General features: G+C 32.7%; 1 protein-coding gene across 1 annotated transcript in view; it reads left to right on the top strand.

Moving 5' to 3' along the window:
• Positions 1-16,571: 16,571 nt before the first annotated feature.
• The window catches only part of LOC124544082 (ankyrin repeat and BTB/POZ domain-containing protein 2), a 32,956-nt gene continuing 29,997 nt past the window's right edge, over positions 16,572-19,530 (top strand). Inside the window, exon 1 of the mRNA XM_047122504.1 lies at positions 16,572-17,814. Within this exon, the coding sequence (XP_046978460.1) occupies positions 16,601-17,814 (1,214 nt within the window). The 5' untranslated portion in view covers positions 16,572-16,600. The remainder of the gene's footprint in view (positions 17,815-19,530) is intronic.

Raw genomic sequence — 19,530 nt, 5'->3', positions numbered from 1 at the left:
CTCATTTCAATTTTAAGCTAGTCTTTTATATGTAAACTTCCATGATATAGGAAATTGGACTCTGACTGTTTAGTGATAATATGATAACTCGAATAAGAATAATGCATATCATACTGTAAATAATATTATGATAGTACAACGTCCAATACCGGAAAACTTCCAATATATTTTTTGTAAACAAATTCTTATCTGATTTAAAAATATATTCTGCAAGTAATTGGGTATTTGATTTTATTGATTCGAATTAACGATTACTTTTCAAATCATTTCAATTTCATATGTAAAAACTCGGCGGGTTTTAAATGAGTTTAAATTTAGTTTTCAGTTAAGTTTTGTACTTTTTGCAATAAGTATTTTCCATCTTATTTCTTTTAATCCCATTATATACAACCATAGTATTATATAACTAAATTTCAATGAGCCTTTAAACCAAGAGGGCTTTGTTTAGATATTATGTTTATATGGTACTAGTTATCGTCCGCTCCTTTTCACGTTTTAGGATTGGTTATCATATGTTAGGCAAAATAGTCCTTCCTTTTGAGTTTGCAACACACCAAATTTTATTAAATTCGCTCCATTGGTTTGGTCGTGAAAGAACGACAGACAGACAGAGTTGAGTTACATTCATATTTATAATATTAGTAAAGATTTACCTTGAAATTGACAACGAAGATTTCTGCTGATATAGATATAGATCTTTGCCCTTTTGAATAAATCTCAGTCATCATTTACTTTATACTTTTTATTTTTTTTATGATTTAGATTATTTGATTTTATAATTAACTTTTCATCAATCATACCTCTCATTGTTGTAGAGACATCGAATGTGAAAGTGAAAAAAAAAATAGTTTGTAAGTCTGTGAGAGAAAACTTGATCCTTAAGATGAAATCTTAAGGATTCTACGCTTTTCCTAAGCCACAATATCTAAAAATCAGCTTTATTGGTTTACAATTTACATTCATTCATATACTATACCACTAATGTAATTATGATCAGTGGGTTAGTCGTGATGAGGTACAAATACACAAATAGAGTTACTTTCGAATTTATTTTATAATTCTAGATTTCGTGCTCGGCTAAGATGCAAAACTTAGCTTTCGAAGAATGTTATGATTTTAATCATAAATGTTTGCATTAATGTCACGCTGAATGTTATTTAAATATAATGGTATCCTTTTGATAGCCGAAGAAAAACAGTTCTGATGTATCCATATGAAAACGATATTAGTCACACCGGCTCCAAATATAACAACAACTATAACTACGTTATATAATCGTACATCGACTTTTAAGTAATCTAATATTTTTCATTTCATTTTACTCAGGAGGACTCTAAAAATATGTTGAATACGCAATTATTTTTACTACTTTTTAGTGCATATTCATTTATTTTAAAATAGTGTTTTGTTTGAAGTCGGTTTTTTAGATATATATGAAAAAAAAAACGATCTACTTAGTGAAAACACCAATAAAATGTCTGTAATACCAATAATTTGTTTAAAACTATTTATATTTAATGAATAACCAAATTACACGTATAACAATGCTTAAGGATAGAATTAGCCACTTTCACGATTCCTATCTTTGCAGTTGAGTTATTATAGCTGACAGAATAACCAGAGAAATGTTCGGCACGTAAAAAGGGATATATGTATCAGCGATCTTTGTTTTTTTTTTCACTTTTTCGGATGCCATTGTGTCAGGTAGAGCGGGGTGGGCGATGCTCGGTCGTGGCTCGTTTTATTTTGCAAGAAACACCTGCTCCGTGCGTGACTTTCGTTTGACATTGCGTTTTATTTTCAAATTTAACGAAGACGTCGGTACGGGAAAAACTAGTCGCTTTAATGTTTGACGCTGCTTCGACAGCTTGACAAGAACTATCTAATATATGTATTTCAATACAAATATCAAAGATATATGCTACTTGAATAGTTGTACAGCGTGAGAATAGTTTCGCTTTCCTTAGTATGAATAAATTTAAAAAATAAAAATAAACACTTTCATCTTTTCATTTGAAATTTATATTTTTTTTTCTCTTGTGGTTTTATAAACATCGCTAGGTCTATAAATGTTATTATACGATCGATAATCTTTTTCATTTGCATTTCAAATAACACTATTACATTCGTACTCTATTCTACACACATTAATCCGAGATTAAATAACGTTCATTAAATAGAGTTAGAACCTACAATAATTAGTTATAATGATCAAAATTAGTGCATTGACCCATCTGTATAATAAGCACAGTAGATGACGAATAAATCTTTATTACAAAAGAACCCGTTCAGTTGGTGTAATGATCGCTTCTACGAAGTGTGCGCGTGCGCATTGTGACCCCGGGGCCTCGAATCCCGGGCTCGGTCGACAGTTGCATTGCATACGGTTAACCTGTCTGCATCAAATAAATATGGGTTTTATATTAACAGTACTCTGTAAAATAAAATTACTTAATATCCTAGCACACATACAGCTGGCCACGCCAAGAACGTTTTTACGCCCATTATATCTTTCTTAATAGAAATATATCATTTACATCGTCAAAAGAGAACTAATAATAAAGAAGGCTTTATTCGAGACTTCATGATGATCCGCTGATTTTTTACGACACCCACTCAACCTCTGACATGTACTTTAATCCCACGAGCTCCCACAGAATCAGATTTTAGAACGCCATCTTCATACTCAATTTGCCAACACTTTTGAAGAGAATAAGAAGCGATATACATATATCTAATGTTTCTCGAGAAATACCAATCAAATATTTCATAAGAGGATACTTATTGAAAGGAATTATCCAACAAGAAGCCTTTATATATAGTTCTCGATCTCTGGAATCACATCCGGAGCAGAGGTCGCCTGGGTAATATGATATGTGAAATAAAGCGAAACGGTTTGGCCTTTAAATATCAAGTTCTAGTACCAGCGTGGCTGCATTTAGAATAAAAAGTGAAGTTGGCTACGTTTGATTTCCCACTATAACTATTATTATTTTTTGGAAAAGCTAGGTAGGAATACCTGGTCTTAGTTGGGTTTTGTGCAAGCCCATCTGGGTAGGTACTACCAGCTTATCATATATAATACTGACTATTGTACTGTTACTACAGAAATAAGCGACATAAAATCATAGAATAGTATTTTCTGCGCGAGCTTCTAAAACTGCGTCCTATTTAAGCAGACCCTTTGCCAATTTTACTGTCTCGCTCACTAAAACTTAAACGCAGGCTCACTACAAATGCGTTGCCCGTTAACGATAAACACTAAACACAAATACGCTCGTGCGCTGCCAAAAAAATGAGTTTTTAATGATAGCATACATACATAGCATAGCATGTAAGTACGTTTGTATTGGAATCGAGTACAAGGGGATCAGCGGAATCAGCTGATCAGCGGAATCTTGTTAAGATTCCGCTGATCCCCTTGTACTCGATTCAAAGCGAAAAAACAATAGTCCTGCCCAGTCTGTCTATTCTTGCGCCCCCGAGAGTCTACGCACTGTGCCTGGGCACAGGCGACACCGCCCTATTTACGCCACAAGTGATGTAATATTTCTTATAACTTCGGGCAATGGAGAAAACTTACCATCAGTTGGCCCATTTACTCGTCTGCCTTCCTGTTTCATTAAAATAAAGGATTATGCCTAACTAGTGAAAAATTGGTATTTTTGTTTCATACATTATATATTTTATATTCAAGTTAATATTAAATAATACTGCAATATATTATGGCCTTAATTATATCGATTATTTGACATATCATCAGATAAATATGATTGAGTAGGAATGCTGAGCCGGGTTCTATATATACGTATTAATTGCCTTACAGTAATATATCGTATTCAGAATATTGTTCAGTATGAATATGTATGTATATATGTATTCAGTATAAAATAAACATTCCACAGAAGTTGTTCCTCAAAAAACAATAAAAAATCGTCACAAATACAACTTTTACGAACAAAATGAATCTTTGAAAGTTGTAAGTAAAAAACTTACGACCCTCAGGACAAATTACCGGCGTAATGACCGGGTGCGCGAGCGCAGTCCGTTGTTTTGTTGCAGTGATTAATGATCGCGCGCTACCGGCACAGCTTAAACCGTAGCAAGTATTAGGTACTATCTCTTATGATCAAGGATGCTGCATTTATCAGCGACATTAGAGCAAGTTGATTAATATAAAAATGATATTAAATTCGTACTCGGACCAATACTTTAAATATATAATAAAATAATTGATAAAAGAATTTATGCAGGATGAAATGTTATAGCCAGTTTGTGTTGCCTTCCCAAATTCCAATATTAAATTTGAAGTTTTTGTTATTTATATTATATCAAGTAAGTTCTTCGTTTAACAAAGAGGTACTACTAAGCAAAATAAATTATTAGAATGTTTTTTTTTTTACGAGATGTTAACTTGATATATTTTTACTATTGACTAGTTTTCTCATGATGACATGATTTCTCATTATTACTCATGATGATGCTTTGATTATCCAGAAAAATATTTCAGTATATTCTCGCCATCGCAAAATCTTATTGTATTGTTGTTTAATTCCAAATTGAATATAAAATATATATAAATAAATTTATGAGTCTAAAATAAAATTCCAATAAGATCGATGGTTTACAAAATTCAAAAGTTATTTTTTTGTCCGTCTGTATTACGCCGTTTGGCGCGGAATGTCGGTGGCGAGCAATCATGAGGTGTCTGCAAATTGCTAGTCATTTCATTCGAGGGTAGTTATTAAATACCAATCTTCATGTTTAAAAAAAAAAAACGGTCGAATGTCCGAAATATTTGACAGTGACTTTTAAACTTGGTTACATTTTTTAATTCTTTTTTCAAATTTATATCTTGTTATTTTTATACCCAATGTGACGATTCTGTATTAAGGTCCTGGGCTGACTAGTCACATACAAAATACGTCTAATGTTAAAAGACTTTTCTACGCTATAAGCAGATTGGTGGTAGGGAACATTAATGTTGATTACTGTACCGTCAAACATAACTACCGTGTACGGTGCATGTTGCGGTTTAAAGGGTGAGTGAGTCTGTTTAATTACAGTAACAAGGGACATAACCACTGAGGCTGAATACACATTGACAGTGTAAGGAATTATTAACATTATATCCTTACAGTGTTCAATTGTAAAAGCTGAGCATCTCTTATCATTTCACTTATTTTCCACTTTCGTCCTTGTAATATTAAAGAAAAATAATAAATGATGATTATACAATACTATAATTTATCGAATATCAAACTTGGATTTAATGATAATAATTTGTAATTTTGATTTTCTCGAGTAGATAAAGATATAAAAGTTTGAAAAATTATACTCATTTTAGAGTTCCATACAACTTTACTTACTTAGCTTTACGTTAAGTATAATCGTGTAAAAAAGACGATTCAGTTAGTAATCAGCCTAATATGAATAACGTATATTTTGAATTTGATTTTATGAAAAATGGAACGATTATAAAATTTGTTTCGTCATGACTGTTCATCTTTATTATATATATTATATGAGACGACATCACATACATTACTCTGATCCCAATGTAAGTAGCTGTAGCACTTGTGTTATGGAAATCAGAAGTAACGACGGTAACACAAACACCCAGACCCAGGACAACATAGAAAACTAATGGTAATCTATATCGACTCCCGGGACCTCAGAGTGGCGTACCCATGAAAACCGGTGTACACGCCACTCGACCACGGAGGTCGTCAAAATTGAAATTTTTGGATATATTAAGGATTAAATGTTTTATACGATATAGTAATTTTAACTTTATTCTTATTTTAAATATCATGTGTAGTTTTCAAGATGTGTCAGACGAAAGAAATACGTACTAAGTTAAAATATTGCAATTTGGCTAATGATACGGAATGGGGAAACGTTTTTGTTGCATACAGTGCAATGATTTTTATTATTATTGAATTATACGTCAAATGGAATACGTTTCGTCATGGATGTTATCGCATCCCGAGTGAGAAACAAAAACTATAGTATAAAATAAACCGAAAAGCAATCTACAGAACGATTGCTTTTGACAAAAACGTATTACGCTGTCTTGAACGAGAGTAACTGTTTTAATTTTATTTTTTACAACATTTTCGCAACATTAGAATCTTTCCGTATCAAAATGGTATTGGTATTAAATATAAATATAGATATGAGACAACATCACATACATTACTCTGATCCCAATGTAAGTAGCTAAAGCACTTGTGTTATGGAAAATCAGAAGTTACGACGGTACTACAAACACCCAGACTCAAGACAATATAGAAAACTAACGATAATCTACATTGACTCGGCCGAGAATCGAACCCGGGACCTCGGAGTGGCGTACCCATGAAAACCGGTGTACCTACACAACACTCGACCACAGAGGTCGTCAGTATTAAAGTAACAATAAGGATAAATTTAAGTACTAATATTATTTACAAATTCAAATAAAGCTATTATATTTATTGTTTTTTTACTCTATTATATTTATTGTTTATTAACTTATGTACAAGTATGATATGCAATTTTCATATCAGCGTTTCGGTATACTTACATCGGATTGAGGCTATGTAACAATATTGATAAGAAGATATTTGTATGATAAATAAACTTCTACAAAACATATACAGTTAATAATAAAAAATATATGACAGGTTGTCAAGCAAATTATTCTATATCAGTATGAATTGCCATTTACACTTTGCAATTAGGGCCAATTAGCAAAGATATTAAAAGATATTTAAATAAACGCATGAGAGTGAATAAAAATTTTAACAAAAAGAATAACCGATTTCAATCTTTACTTTGTCCTGGATCCTATGCTCAGAATCTTCCCAAACTTTCACCAAACTATTCTGAAAATATATCCTTTGTAATAAAAAAAAATTAGTGGCTCAATTTTGAGTTATTTACCTGTTTATCACATACATAAGGCAAATTTAAAACTTATATCGTTTTCATATGGATACCATCATCAGAACTGGACTAAATTAAAAAGGGACCCCACGGGAAGCACTAGCTTTCAAACAAAAAAAAATATCCAAATCGGTTCACCCAGTAAAAAGTTATGAGGTATCAAACATAAAAACAAAAAAAAATACAGACGAATTGATAACCTCCCTTTTTGAAGTCTGTTGAAAACGACGTAGAATCTACGGTAGACTACATTACAGTACGGGCGGATAGATACGTAGCAAGAACATAGTTTCAATAATTGCTGTTCTATTATTTACAATACAGTTATTGCGTATAATAAAGTACAAATACCTGTTAACATATGCAGCTAAAAATAATTTATAGACAAGAAATATTTACAAGAACTTCATTGCTAAGATATCGACAAATACAACTGCTATTCTTTTTAAATTTGTTGATCTAGGAAATGGAATAGTCACCCTATGATATAATTAGTTATAAATATTATTGACCTAGATATTAAATTCTTATCTAGCCTACTTCTAAATACGTTCGCGAGTAGATCAATCGTTTTGCCAAGAATGGATCGCTTAGTATTGCTGGAACGCGGTTAATGTGAGCGCAACATTATACAGGTTTCCCGACTACCTAGTTGTTTGAGTTTAGATATCGTTTACGGACAAACGGTTTATAAACACTTAATGTGTCGATTGACGACTAAGCTCAGAACCGGTTTAATGTTATCTAGAATTAGAAACAGTAAACTGCTTGTTTGTAACAACTATTACGGATCGATAGATCGTTATGTAGCCATTGTTTGCTCTCACTTTTAACAGGAACTAAATATATTTAAAAAAAAAAAAAAAACTTTTTAAAGTTATTTACAAAAAATAGAGGTTTTGAAGTTACTTCAAAATAGAAAATTGTTTAGGATTCAAATAAAAAAATGTTTACTCGTATATTGTTGATTTATATAAAACTCATTAGGTACTTATAATTGCTGTATATTGTATGTATTATGTACATATTGATAAGATATCTTGCTTATGATAAGAGTAATAAGTACATATTGCAGTGTATTTTCCTTGGTGGTAAGGGTTTGTGCAAGTCCCGCAGGGTAGGTACCACCCACTCATCACATACCGCCAAGCAACAATACTTAGTATTCTTATAGTCTGGTTCGAGAAGTGAGTGAGCCAGTGTAGCTACAGGCCCAAAGGATATAATAACTGGATTCCCATGGTTGTCGGCGAATTATAGATCAAGGAATAAACTAAAAAAATACGGTACCAATGTCTATGAGCGATGGTGACCACTTAATTCAAGCAATTCTTGACTTAATTCATGTAAACATGGTAATAGTATATTCTTGAAACAAATTCCATTACTATGTGACGGGTAGAGCGCTAACTATAATATATTGTAACCAAAATCGAATTTGGTTTTAATTTGAACGTGTTCGCAGACATCAAACAATTATAATATACTTAATTGTAGAATTCGTAACTACTGAATTCCTACTGTTTACTTTTAAGACAATTCTACATAAAAAACGTTACAAGCGTTTGTAAAAGCCTATTCTAATTATATTTTATATGCATCATATTTTGGTAAAGCTTGCAAAAAAGTGGAATGTTTATATTATACATATTTCGTGTCACACATGCTTCCTAATAAATAAACAAATATTATTGTGTGTTTGCTGTTAGTGAGGATGCGCGCACGCTCGGTGAGACGGCGCCGGCGGCGGTGGCGGTGAGCGGCGCGGTGGCGGGGGCGGGTGGTGAGCGTGCAGAGCGCGCCTGTGCCTGTACAGCCTGGCCACCACGCCGGCAGCCTGCGCCGCACGAGATACTACGACCAAAACCGCGCAGGTTGGAGAAACAATTCCATCATATATCTTTACAACACAATTAATTTAAAAAAAAATGATATCCGTAACCGGGAAAATTAGGTTTCACTGATGCTGCAATGATTAGAATATCAGTGAAGAGAATATAACATTGATATCATATTTAGCCCACTCCAGCGATTCAGAGTGTTTTCCAAACGCGTTAATTAATGAGGAGTAATTTTAACAGCTCGACTTATCTTAAATGTAACTTATTATTTGGAGTAATTCAAATACTGAATGTTTCTAAAGAGTCAATGGCATTTTCATAGACCATACTGAACAGTAGAAAGAATCATGAGATATGGGGATAGTTGTGAACAACTAATAAAGAACTTCAAGTGAAATACTTATTTGTTTTTAAGAAAAGTTTAACACCTTTATTATTAATACACCATACGTGTGCTGTGTGACACACACATTCACACATGTATGTTCTAAGTATGAAATTTTGTTCGTGTTAGATACGTGAATGTTGCATTCCACCCGCATATCTTGAACAAAGATTCAGTACAGTGCCGGGCGTAGTTCGGTGGATCAGCTAAAGTTCAAGTTAAGGAGGTCGTAAGTGCGGAACCTTGTTTCCAACACATATTTATGTACAAACATATAGGTCAGAATGTCAGACTCCGTTAGTCCGTTGCGACGTTCATCACGCAGGGGCCGAGCATTCTTAGGTCTTGAAAAACAAAATATAGCCTCTGACTCATTCGTCACTACCGCTAAGTTCATGCGCTAGAACGAGATATATATATTTCGATGGTTTTTAGAATTAAAGACTCGGTGCAGTAGTCGTGACTCGGGTAGAATGCGTAGTAGTCGGTTTCAATGATGTTTGTTTATTAGGGATGTGGGAAACCTTACCTTGGGAAATATTTCAGAAGGTAAGAACTTAAGTTTCTGTTCATTATAATATGTACATGCATAGAAATTATACCTGATGGGCATTACTTTAAACTATGTATCAGCTTTGGGTTAAACACAATCCAAAAAATTATGATGAAGTAATTCTTTGTCTAGATTGCTACTACTAAAGACCTCTTAAGTCTCTTAAGTCTGATTAAACAGATACATGATAAAACTTTATTTTATTCTACTGTAAACTCATCTAATATTTACAGTTTTCAATATTTACTGAATATTTTATAATGTAATACAATATTCTAAGGGTTGTTTACACAATATTAAATTTCATAGTATTACAATAGATTATAATAACAGTGGGTGATTAAAGGCAAGGTGATAAAACCACTATGTAAGTTATCCATTTATTAGATAGTTAGTATTGAAGTAGTTTGTAGATAAGGGTCAGACAAGAATATTACTTGTAACGTAGGTACTTGTCAGATCACGATTTTCATAGGCGGAATTTCAGATGCATTTTTAAATTTTAATTGGTATCTTATTTGTCATTTGTGTAAATAATCCTTATAAAAATAAATGATATATTTTTGTTTTTCAATGTATACATATGTCTATATAGATTTATCATTATTTTGACAGAGTACCTCTTGAAATATTTTAGTTTTTTTTAGTATCGTTAAGGCTAAGGTCACACGGGCCGAGATCAAAGTGTACATGCCTTATTTCATTCCAGGAATATTTTTTTAATTGACATGGGACTTTAAAGAGCCATCACTGTCAGGATAAGAACAAAACGAGTGTAAAATGTGCGGTGGCGGCTATTTCTCCCGTCGGCTCGTCTGTACCGCCAATTAGCGGAGATTTGTCGCTGGGCGCGATAACACTGAGACACATTTTTGTCGGCTATTACGAGATTAACAGTTTTGTTTCAGTGTCGCCGCCGATCTTGTTAGCTTTGAAGAGTTGTTCATTATAATTATATATTATTGAAATATTGTAATAAACGGACATTTCAATATTCCTATTATTGTACAAATCAAAACGTTTTATAATAAAGTGATCCGGCTTAACTTGCGTTTTACGCGATGTTCGACAGGTATAAAGCATAGTATACCGTTCTTAGGTGTTAAAGATATTTTCTTACCAAGTTTGAATAGTTGGCTGAAAATTATCTACAGACAGACGGAGAGAAAGAGCTCCTTTCGTATTAATAACATTAGTATACATTACTAGAACTTCAAACAATATTATGTTTCTTAAAGACGTCTTATTCAATTATATAATCATTTTCCAAAAGCCAATTATTTTTTAGAGTATTAACAAATTATATTACCTACGGACGTATGAGCCTGAATTATGTTATTTATGACGGGTATACGCCCTACATTCCATGGTAGGTAGCTTCCACTTTATCAATCGCTCTCGGCAATATTCGTGCTTAGACTGTCATAGTGCTTCTATTAGTTACCCTTTGCCTTGGAATTATATGGAGTAGTTTTTTTTTAGTGAAATAGAATTATATTTTTATTGTTAAAAAGTATTTAATGCTTAGTTTAAAAAAGAAGGAAAACCGCTGAAATCGCATTTATGTTTGATAATTTAATACGTAATTTTAATACATAAATAAGTATTACAAAAACTAATAACGAAAAATAAAAGCCGTTCAAAAACGCGTTTTGTATCTTACATTCAAAATGATTCAGAGCTGCAAAAAATGATTAATTATCTCCCGTATTGAGGAGTTAAGTAAAAATTTAATAAAGGAAATATTTTTTCACCTCTGCATATTACGAAACGTTAATAGTTGAATGATTTGCGGGCTGCCTAGGACGAAAAAATTCACAGAATCGATTCTGATCCCAGTAGGAGAGGTCCTAATTCAAGTGATAAGCTTGAAAGGAGGTGTAAATAGGAATATCAGTACTTTCTTAATTAGGTTGGGCGATTGACAGAATACTTTAAAAAAATGATATATTAATCGTAAGGGAACAGATGTGTTGAATTTAAATTATTATAAATTTAGGTACAATTAAATGTGTAAACGGAAATACGAGAGCTATTCATGAAACAGAAGATTTATTCAGTGCTTTTTTCCCAATTAGTACTTCTCTAATCTACTACGTAAATCTTACATTTTAACAATAATCCTTACTGTTTATTTACAAAGGCGAAAGTTTTATTTATGGATGTTTGTTACTCTTCCAAGTAAAAACCACTGAATAGATTTTAATGAAATTTTACAATTATACAGCTTATACATCAGGATAACACCTAGGCGACGACCTCCATGGTCGAGTGGTGTGTACACCGGTTATCATGGGTACGCCACTCTGAGGTCCCTGGTTCGATTCCCGGCCGAGTCGATGTAGATTACCATTAGTTTTCTATGTTGTCTTGGGTCTGGGTGTTTGTGTACCGTCGTTACTTCTGATTTCCATAACACAAGTGCTTCAGCTACTTACATTGGGATCAGAGTAATGTATGTGATGTTGTCTCATATTTACCTAGGATATAATTTATGTTTTGTGTGAAGCAACTCTTAAAATGTGAGCGTAGCCGAGGACGAAAACCAATAATTCATATAACTTGGTTTGACGATAATAAAGTATGAGCGTACAAATGCCTCTAAGGGTCAATTACAATTTTTTTCCCGGTTAATGTCAGGTTATTAGCATTTATTACTGGACCGGACAGTGTTGACATTCCCCGGACCGATAAATCCAGTTTGGAGAACGTTTTTTTAAACCACCAGCTGGATGCCAATCACAAATGACTATATAATGCACTTAGAACCCGTTCGTGAAATGAAATTTATTTCGTTTTAATGCGCTCGAAATTTTCCATTGTTCATTTCGTTTCTTTAAAATCGTACTTAAAACTTAAGACTTTGTCAATTATATAACTTTGTCTTCTTATTGAAATATAAAAGATCTTTGTAATTTGGCCATGATAATTTATTCTACCATTCTATCAGTTTTTTGAATGTGTATATCTAGAAATAGACCTCTCTGATAACTTGTCTACCTAGTCCACGGTAGCCTAATATACTTGCTTTTTCGGAGTCATAGTCTACATTTAGACTTCATCCCTACCGGCATTCAGTCTTTCGAACGCAGTGTTTCCTTAACTGGCTGATTTAATTATTATAATCCTTTAATTTATTTTAGTTAATAATTTCTTTTCCTTCTTATTTATTCTACACATCAGCAGAATTATTGATTTGTTTCATACCATTTTTATTTTAAGTAACGGATAAGCATAAAAAATAAACAAATCAACTTAACCGATAAAAAACATCTGTATGTCATCAGACGTTACATATTAAATTATTGCATTCAAATTTGAGACTGTTTATTTTTCTTATTGTCAATAACCATAGCGCCCATAGTTGATTCATATAAAAACAAAAGTAATCTTAACATCTGTGTCATATCTCTTATATGTATATTTATTGCAATTATATTAGACTAGTCGCCTGCCGTAGACTAGATGTTAGTCGTCAGGAATAAGGAATGCAAAAGCCACCTTCGTTTTCATTTTACCTTGCTTTTTAGCGAATTTAACAAACAGAGAGAGTTACTTTCGTATTTATATCACATATTACCATATATAGTAAGTTAATGCAAGAAATACAGGAGAATCATATAAGCAAACAATATTTAATTGTATTAAAACCAACAATAGTGAAGCCAGTTGACGCTTGTACTTTCTCCAGCTTGGGATGGGATTTGATTGTGATGATCTTCAACAATACTGTGGGAGGCGGTGTTTTATGCAACGAAAGTAACCATTGAGTACATCAGAGGAAAGTAACAGTTACCACATTTAATTATAACACTCGTAATTAGAAGAGTTATGTTTTTTCTTGACTTCATTGTTTAACGAAATTAATGGTATGCATGGGAAAACGGCTTTGTAAAAATCAAAAGTATTTTCTCATATTCACCCATACATAACTTTATTATGATTTCATTTAATTAAATCACTGGTCATTCGTAATAGTCGAAATGTTCATACACACATTTAATAATAATATTTTATGAATAATAATAATATTTAAACCAAGTTTCCGACTCCGCAAAGTTAATAAATCCTTCTTAGGGATTGCTCTCTTTTGTAAAATAAAGACAGATTCAATATCTGCAGCGTTACCCCAAAGTTATATGCCATATGTCATAATACTGTCAAAATAACTAAAATAAACTAAACGAGCGGCATCAATATCAGTTAATTGTCTAACTTTTCTAACCGCATATGCTTCGGAGCTGAGTCCTCCTGTTAGGGAAGATAAATGGGGACTCCACTGAAGTTTGGAATCCAATTCTACTCCTAAGAACACCGTAGTATCAGTTACTTCAAGACGGTCACCGCTTAAAGATATATTATAATTTTGCTTTCTAACATTGGGTAGGGTAGGTATTGATAAAAAAGCTTGGAGTTAATACGTGTCGACTTCCAGACAGGATCACATACATATATAATTGTATTTAATTAACATGACTGTATTTTTTAAATGTTGGAAAAGAGTAACAACTGAGTTTTACCGTTTTCTTCTTGGTATAATCTACTTTCCGATCCGATGTTAGCTTCACTCAATAGGCTATTTGACTGGTTTTTAAAATCCATTTTATATTATTTAGTAGAGGTTAAGGAACCCCCTAAAAGTTGATTTTTTAATTCTAGTACATATTTGCGATTACGAAAAATATCATATTAAAAATTCCATATTTAAATAACGCGCGAATACGCTACTTGGACAATATGGCGCTGCAATGGGGTCGGTGACGTCACTTTGCTGTATTTTAATCTGTGGTACATATAAAGCAAGGTTTACAAGAAAGTGACTTCATCATAAGCCCGGCAGATCAGAGGCGTTTTGTGTCACGTGACAAACGTTTGAAAAAATGCATTTTTATTTATTGATTTTTGAATAAATTAAGTATTATTTTCAAGTTCAGGCAGCGTAGTGTAATCGTCACGGTAGCATGCGAAAGCGGTACCGTGGTGCCAAACGATAGACGAAAACAGATAATAATTATTACACGTATAAATTAATAATATGTGGGATTAAGCTGAACCCCGATGTTTAGTGATTTATATGGAGTCTAGAAAACATATAATAATCGATCGAAAAAAAACGTACGTTACTTTCAAATTTGATGATGAAACATAATAATCGTTATTAGTTTTATAATTTGCTGCTTGTGATTTGTCAGTTTATTGAAATTTAATGTCAATATCAACTTGTAAGCTTTTACGATCGAGTATAAGTAGTATTGGTAATAAAACGCATATAGATTTAAGTGAACTGATATTCCTAAAAGAAATGAGCACGTGCATATAACAAACATTCTTTAATACAAATAATATTGAAATACTAATTTTTTAATCTTTTTTACCCATATAGTGAAATTTAGTATTGATTTTGTTTTAAATAGATTAAAAATCGCTCAATGAAAACATCTGTGATAACTTACTAATACACAATTTCTTTAATAATATGCGTATGTTTCGAAATATTTTCTTTCTAATATTAAACATTTAATTTTTAATTTTTCATAAACGGACACTGGATACTATTTTTGTCCCCAGGAATGTTGCCGTTGAACTTTTTAAAGTTATTATTTTGGTGTAAATGATTTGCCTTTTTTTTCAATTTTATTTAAAAGCGTGTCTGTAACGATCTTATGAAAAACTTAGTCTAAGTTTTAAAAAAATATTATGAAATATTATACATAACAAATTGAAACATTCGTCTTATTTCAGTAATCCTGCCTAGGACAAAGGTTATTGAACTTACTCGTTTTATTTATTTTTTTCATTACTGTTTCGGTTTTGATAAATCTGAATAAAAATTAAATAGTGAAGAACGAACGTAAAACGTTTTTCAAAGAATCTTTTGTCTATTATATCATTAATATACTGTTGCGAACAATGTCTGCAAGCTACCTTCTACCATAGCAGATCTACATTTTAACTAGAGTTTCTTGCCGATTTTGTTTGCCACAATTTAACATTTTAAGCTGTCAAAATTTTTAATGTTGTAAAATGAATATATTTTAGTAAGAGATAATTTTACTCAAATTTGATTTAATGAATATTTTAATTTTATTTTGCGACAAGACAATTACTGACTTTTCGCATTGAAATCGCGTTTCAATAATTGCCTCGAAGTTTTTATTTAGCCTTGATTTCGTTGATATCCCTAACAGGTTAAATAAAATATAGGTTAAGTAAAACACATAACAAAAAATTTAACTACGTTTATATTTAACTGTGTAACCTCGACACTATTCGATTTCTATTTCGAACTACCTACTACATAATGTAATTTACGGAATTTTTGATAAATTTGAAAACATAATAATTTATTTATAGATGTTTTTTAAAAATATTTATACATAATACGTATAAGAATATTATCTGTCGATATTTGTATGGAGCTTACATGAATATAGACACCTCATTGAAGCGTGCTCTATATTTAGAGTAATACTTATAGTTTCATTCACCCCGTGATGCTAAGTGTTAGTGAACATTAATGTTAAATCTCCAAACACCAATGCTACTGATTTTAAGCAGACTAGGCAGAAAGCCTAGATAATTTACGAGTATAATTATCATAAATATTCCGACATACTTAAGTCGGTATAGATACTAAGTTGGTATACCAGTCGTGATAATAGTTCTGTTAGATGCAATTTATGACTCGAATTATGGTAATCGAATTTGTAGGTGCATGATCGAGACTAAAATTTCGTGTAACAATATAAAGTTACACAAATAGATCAAGTTTGAACGGTATCACTAATCCGCAAAGCGTGTGTGTGAAGGTAAGAGGCGTCAGTAGCGGGGCGTTAACAATGGTTCTTGGAGTAACGGCGACGCCAGTGCGGCCGGTGCGCTCGCGTAGTCATGCTGTGCTCTGCGCGTTGTTCGTGCTTTCTATGTCGCGAGCTCCAGTCCTGCCACGCCGCTGACGCCCGAAAACCGCCCGCGAAACACAACATGTGTGATAATTTTATACTCAGGAAGGCGGAGGCCTGGGAACCCATGAAATTCATTCGTGGAGCGGCAAGACTCTCAGTACGACACTGGCAGAGCCGGGAACCGCTCGCACCTGCTAAATCTCGTGTGTCATCTCATAGATCAACCAGCTGTGAACAATTATATCAGCAACCAATCGAAGATACCGGGCCCTTCGCTATGCGCAAAGCACCTAGCACCGATCGTGTTAAACAGACCGAACATAAGCCTCTGTTTAAACTTCTAGGGAACTCGCGTTCTAAAAAAAACAGTGACATTCAAGAATCAAATTTTCGTCGAAGCGTTCTTAATTTCAGAAAAAACGAATCTCCGAGTTCCAAAAACATTCACGAAAAATACATACCATTGAAGCGAGCTTCATCACCTCCAGAACACATTTACAGCGAGCCAAAGCAGTGGAATTCGCAATATGATGAATGTTGCCGACCACCGATGTATCAAAGCGTTGAAAAAAAGGCTGCAGCTAATAAAGAAGCTGCAGATAAAAAGATCTATACTAATCGTCCTCCTTGTTATGATGAATTAACTGAGAGACTATCTCATGACAAGACAAGGAAAGCCAACATCCCTCTCACTGAAGGAGGTTTGGCTAATAAAATAACTCAAAATAATAACAAAGTAGTTATATATTTCGGAGATTCTATAATTCGGAAACATACAGAACAGAAAAAGGAAGAAAATAGACAGAAAGAAATCACGAACCAAAAAGAAGAAGCAATTTATGTTAATCGACAAATAGTTGAATCTGAGAACGTGGAACCAAATAAAGATGTGGACAAAGGTGGAGGAACTCAACTAGTTTCCGAAGTCGAAGTACCGGAGGCTATTTATTCCGAGATCAAAACCGAAGATCTTAAAGAAACTCACGATATTGTGACCGTAAACGATGCGACTTATAAAAAAGATATTTTTGAATCTGTGAGTCCAGATGGATTTTTAGTAGTAGAGTTCGAAGGTAATTTTGAAAGGGCTCGTCAGTTAGTCGAGTTAGTGCATGGAGGACGAATTGACCACAATGAGGCTACGGTGTTGGACGAGGATGATCAGTGTGACTGGAGCTTCATTCAAGATTGGAGAAAACGGTTAGTTGAACTCAATTAAATTATTTAAAAATATCTTGATACTTCAAAACAGACGTTCTGACCCAGATTCGTACCGCGTAACTCAATCTTAATGAATTCAAATTTACCGTTACTGTGTGACTTAAGATTGTTAATTCTTAATTATTGTGAGTCCAGGAAACGGTGTTCTAGCACAAATGCATTGTATGCGAATGTTTGCATAAAATACGGCAATTATATAAAATTATTTTATTAGATTTCTGACACACTTTGTTTATTTTGTAATATTCACAGAAAGTATTGCGTTTCATATTGGCATGCGAACAATTCGTAAAGATGAACACGATAGCTGGTTACGTAAATACAGCAAGTAGTTTTGTTTTACGACGAGGTTTCTGAAGAAGCAGCTGCGTAAAAAAACTTCGTGTTAATCGTTAATCAAATTGCGATCTTCTGATAACATTTATTGTTTTGGTCAACGACCCCGTGCGAGCTTCAGATTTTGTTGGTCCACTTCGATTAGTATTGGCTCAATTGTTTTACATTTACGGCATAATTTTCATCTTACGTAATAAACAACTGGTAATATAATTATTTCTTGTATCAGTTCACATTAGCTGTCTCCTTTTGTTTCGTCTTTCCCGAGCTCTGATTATTGTTGTCTGATCATATAACTTCCTTGGGAATTTTTAACATTTGCAAAAACAATTATCATTCAAAAATAATTCGTTTCATAACTCACCAAGGGATTATCTTCACTTTCTCGTCTGTCTTATCTAACCGAGTTTAATTATTTTTAACTGTTGTAATTAATCTCGTTTGGAATTCGTCAGTAATTGTTAATTTCATGCACAGTCTACTTCATATCTTACATACTTAAATTTAAACATATCTTACGAACATAAAAACGACCTGTTCCATATATTTAGATTCTAAAGTTTTAATGAGTATATTAGTAATAGTATATGTTGTCATTAAAACATGAAAATCATCAAGGACGAACGTAAACCTTCACACTGTGTTGACACCGGAACGAAATCTTATTCAATTCTGAATATAATTGGAATAGAGTTCAAAATAGCTCATTTTATTATAGTAGGTCTGGCTTGTTCATGCATGGATGCAAACGCTTCACGCACACTAATGTTAATCTCAAGAAACCAACTGCATGGGCATAAGCATAAAATAAATATCCAGCTTCAGACAGCCTAATCATAATTAGATTCAATACAAGCTGTTTCAATCTTTGTCCGACATGGAATACAATTAACGTTTGCGTAACATTTCGTTTCAAACTTTAAACTGTATCGTAAAACTACTTTAAGCCGACTCTAACAATATAAGACGTTCTTATGAAATCATAACACCATTAATTTATCTTTCTTCTTTCTTTCGTGCGAATTATGTAACCAGTATTTAGATGGAAAAAAGTATTTTTAATAACATTTATCAACTTTAATACATAAAATACTGAGTACATATTTGTATATATAGAAAAAACTATAAATATTTACCTACTTAAAAATGTAAAATATTCTATTAGAGATATTCGATTACTATTCATAATATAGTTTTATTTCAAAAGAGGTCATTCTATAATTTATTAATTAAAGTTATTCTTTATTCAAATTAGCTATTCGAATCGTTTCCTGCTATTTATGTTATTTTGTATAATTTAAGTATTTACCATCGATTCGGTGTATGTTTACGACTGCGTTCTCAACTTAGTAGTTATAT

The sequence above is a fragment of the Vanessa cardui genome, chromosome 4, assembly GCF_905220365.1.
Source record: "Vanessa cardui chromosome 4, ilVanCard2.1, whole genome shotgun sequence".
Classification (NCBI taxonomy): Eukaryota; Metazoa; Arthropoda; class Insecta; order Lepidoptera; family Nymphalidae; genus Vanessa; species Vanessa cardui.
This window is presented reverse-complemented; position numbering and strand designations above follow the sequence as displayed.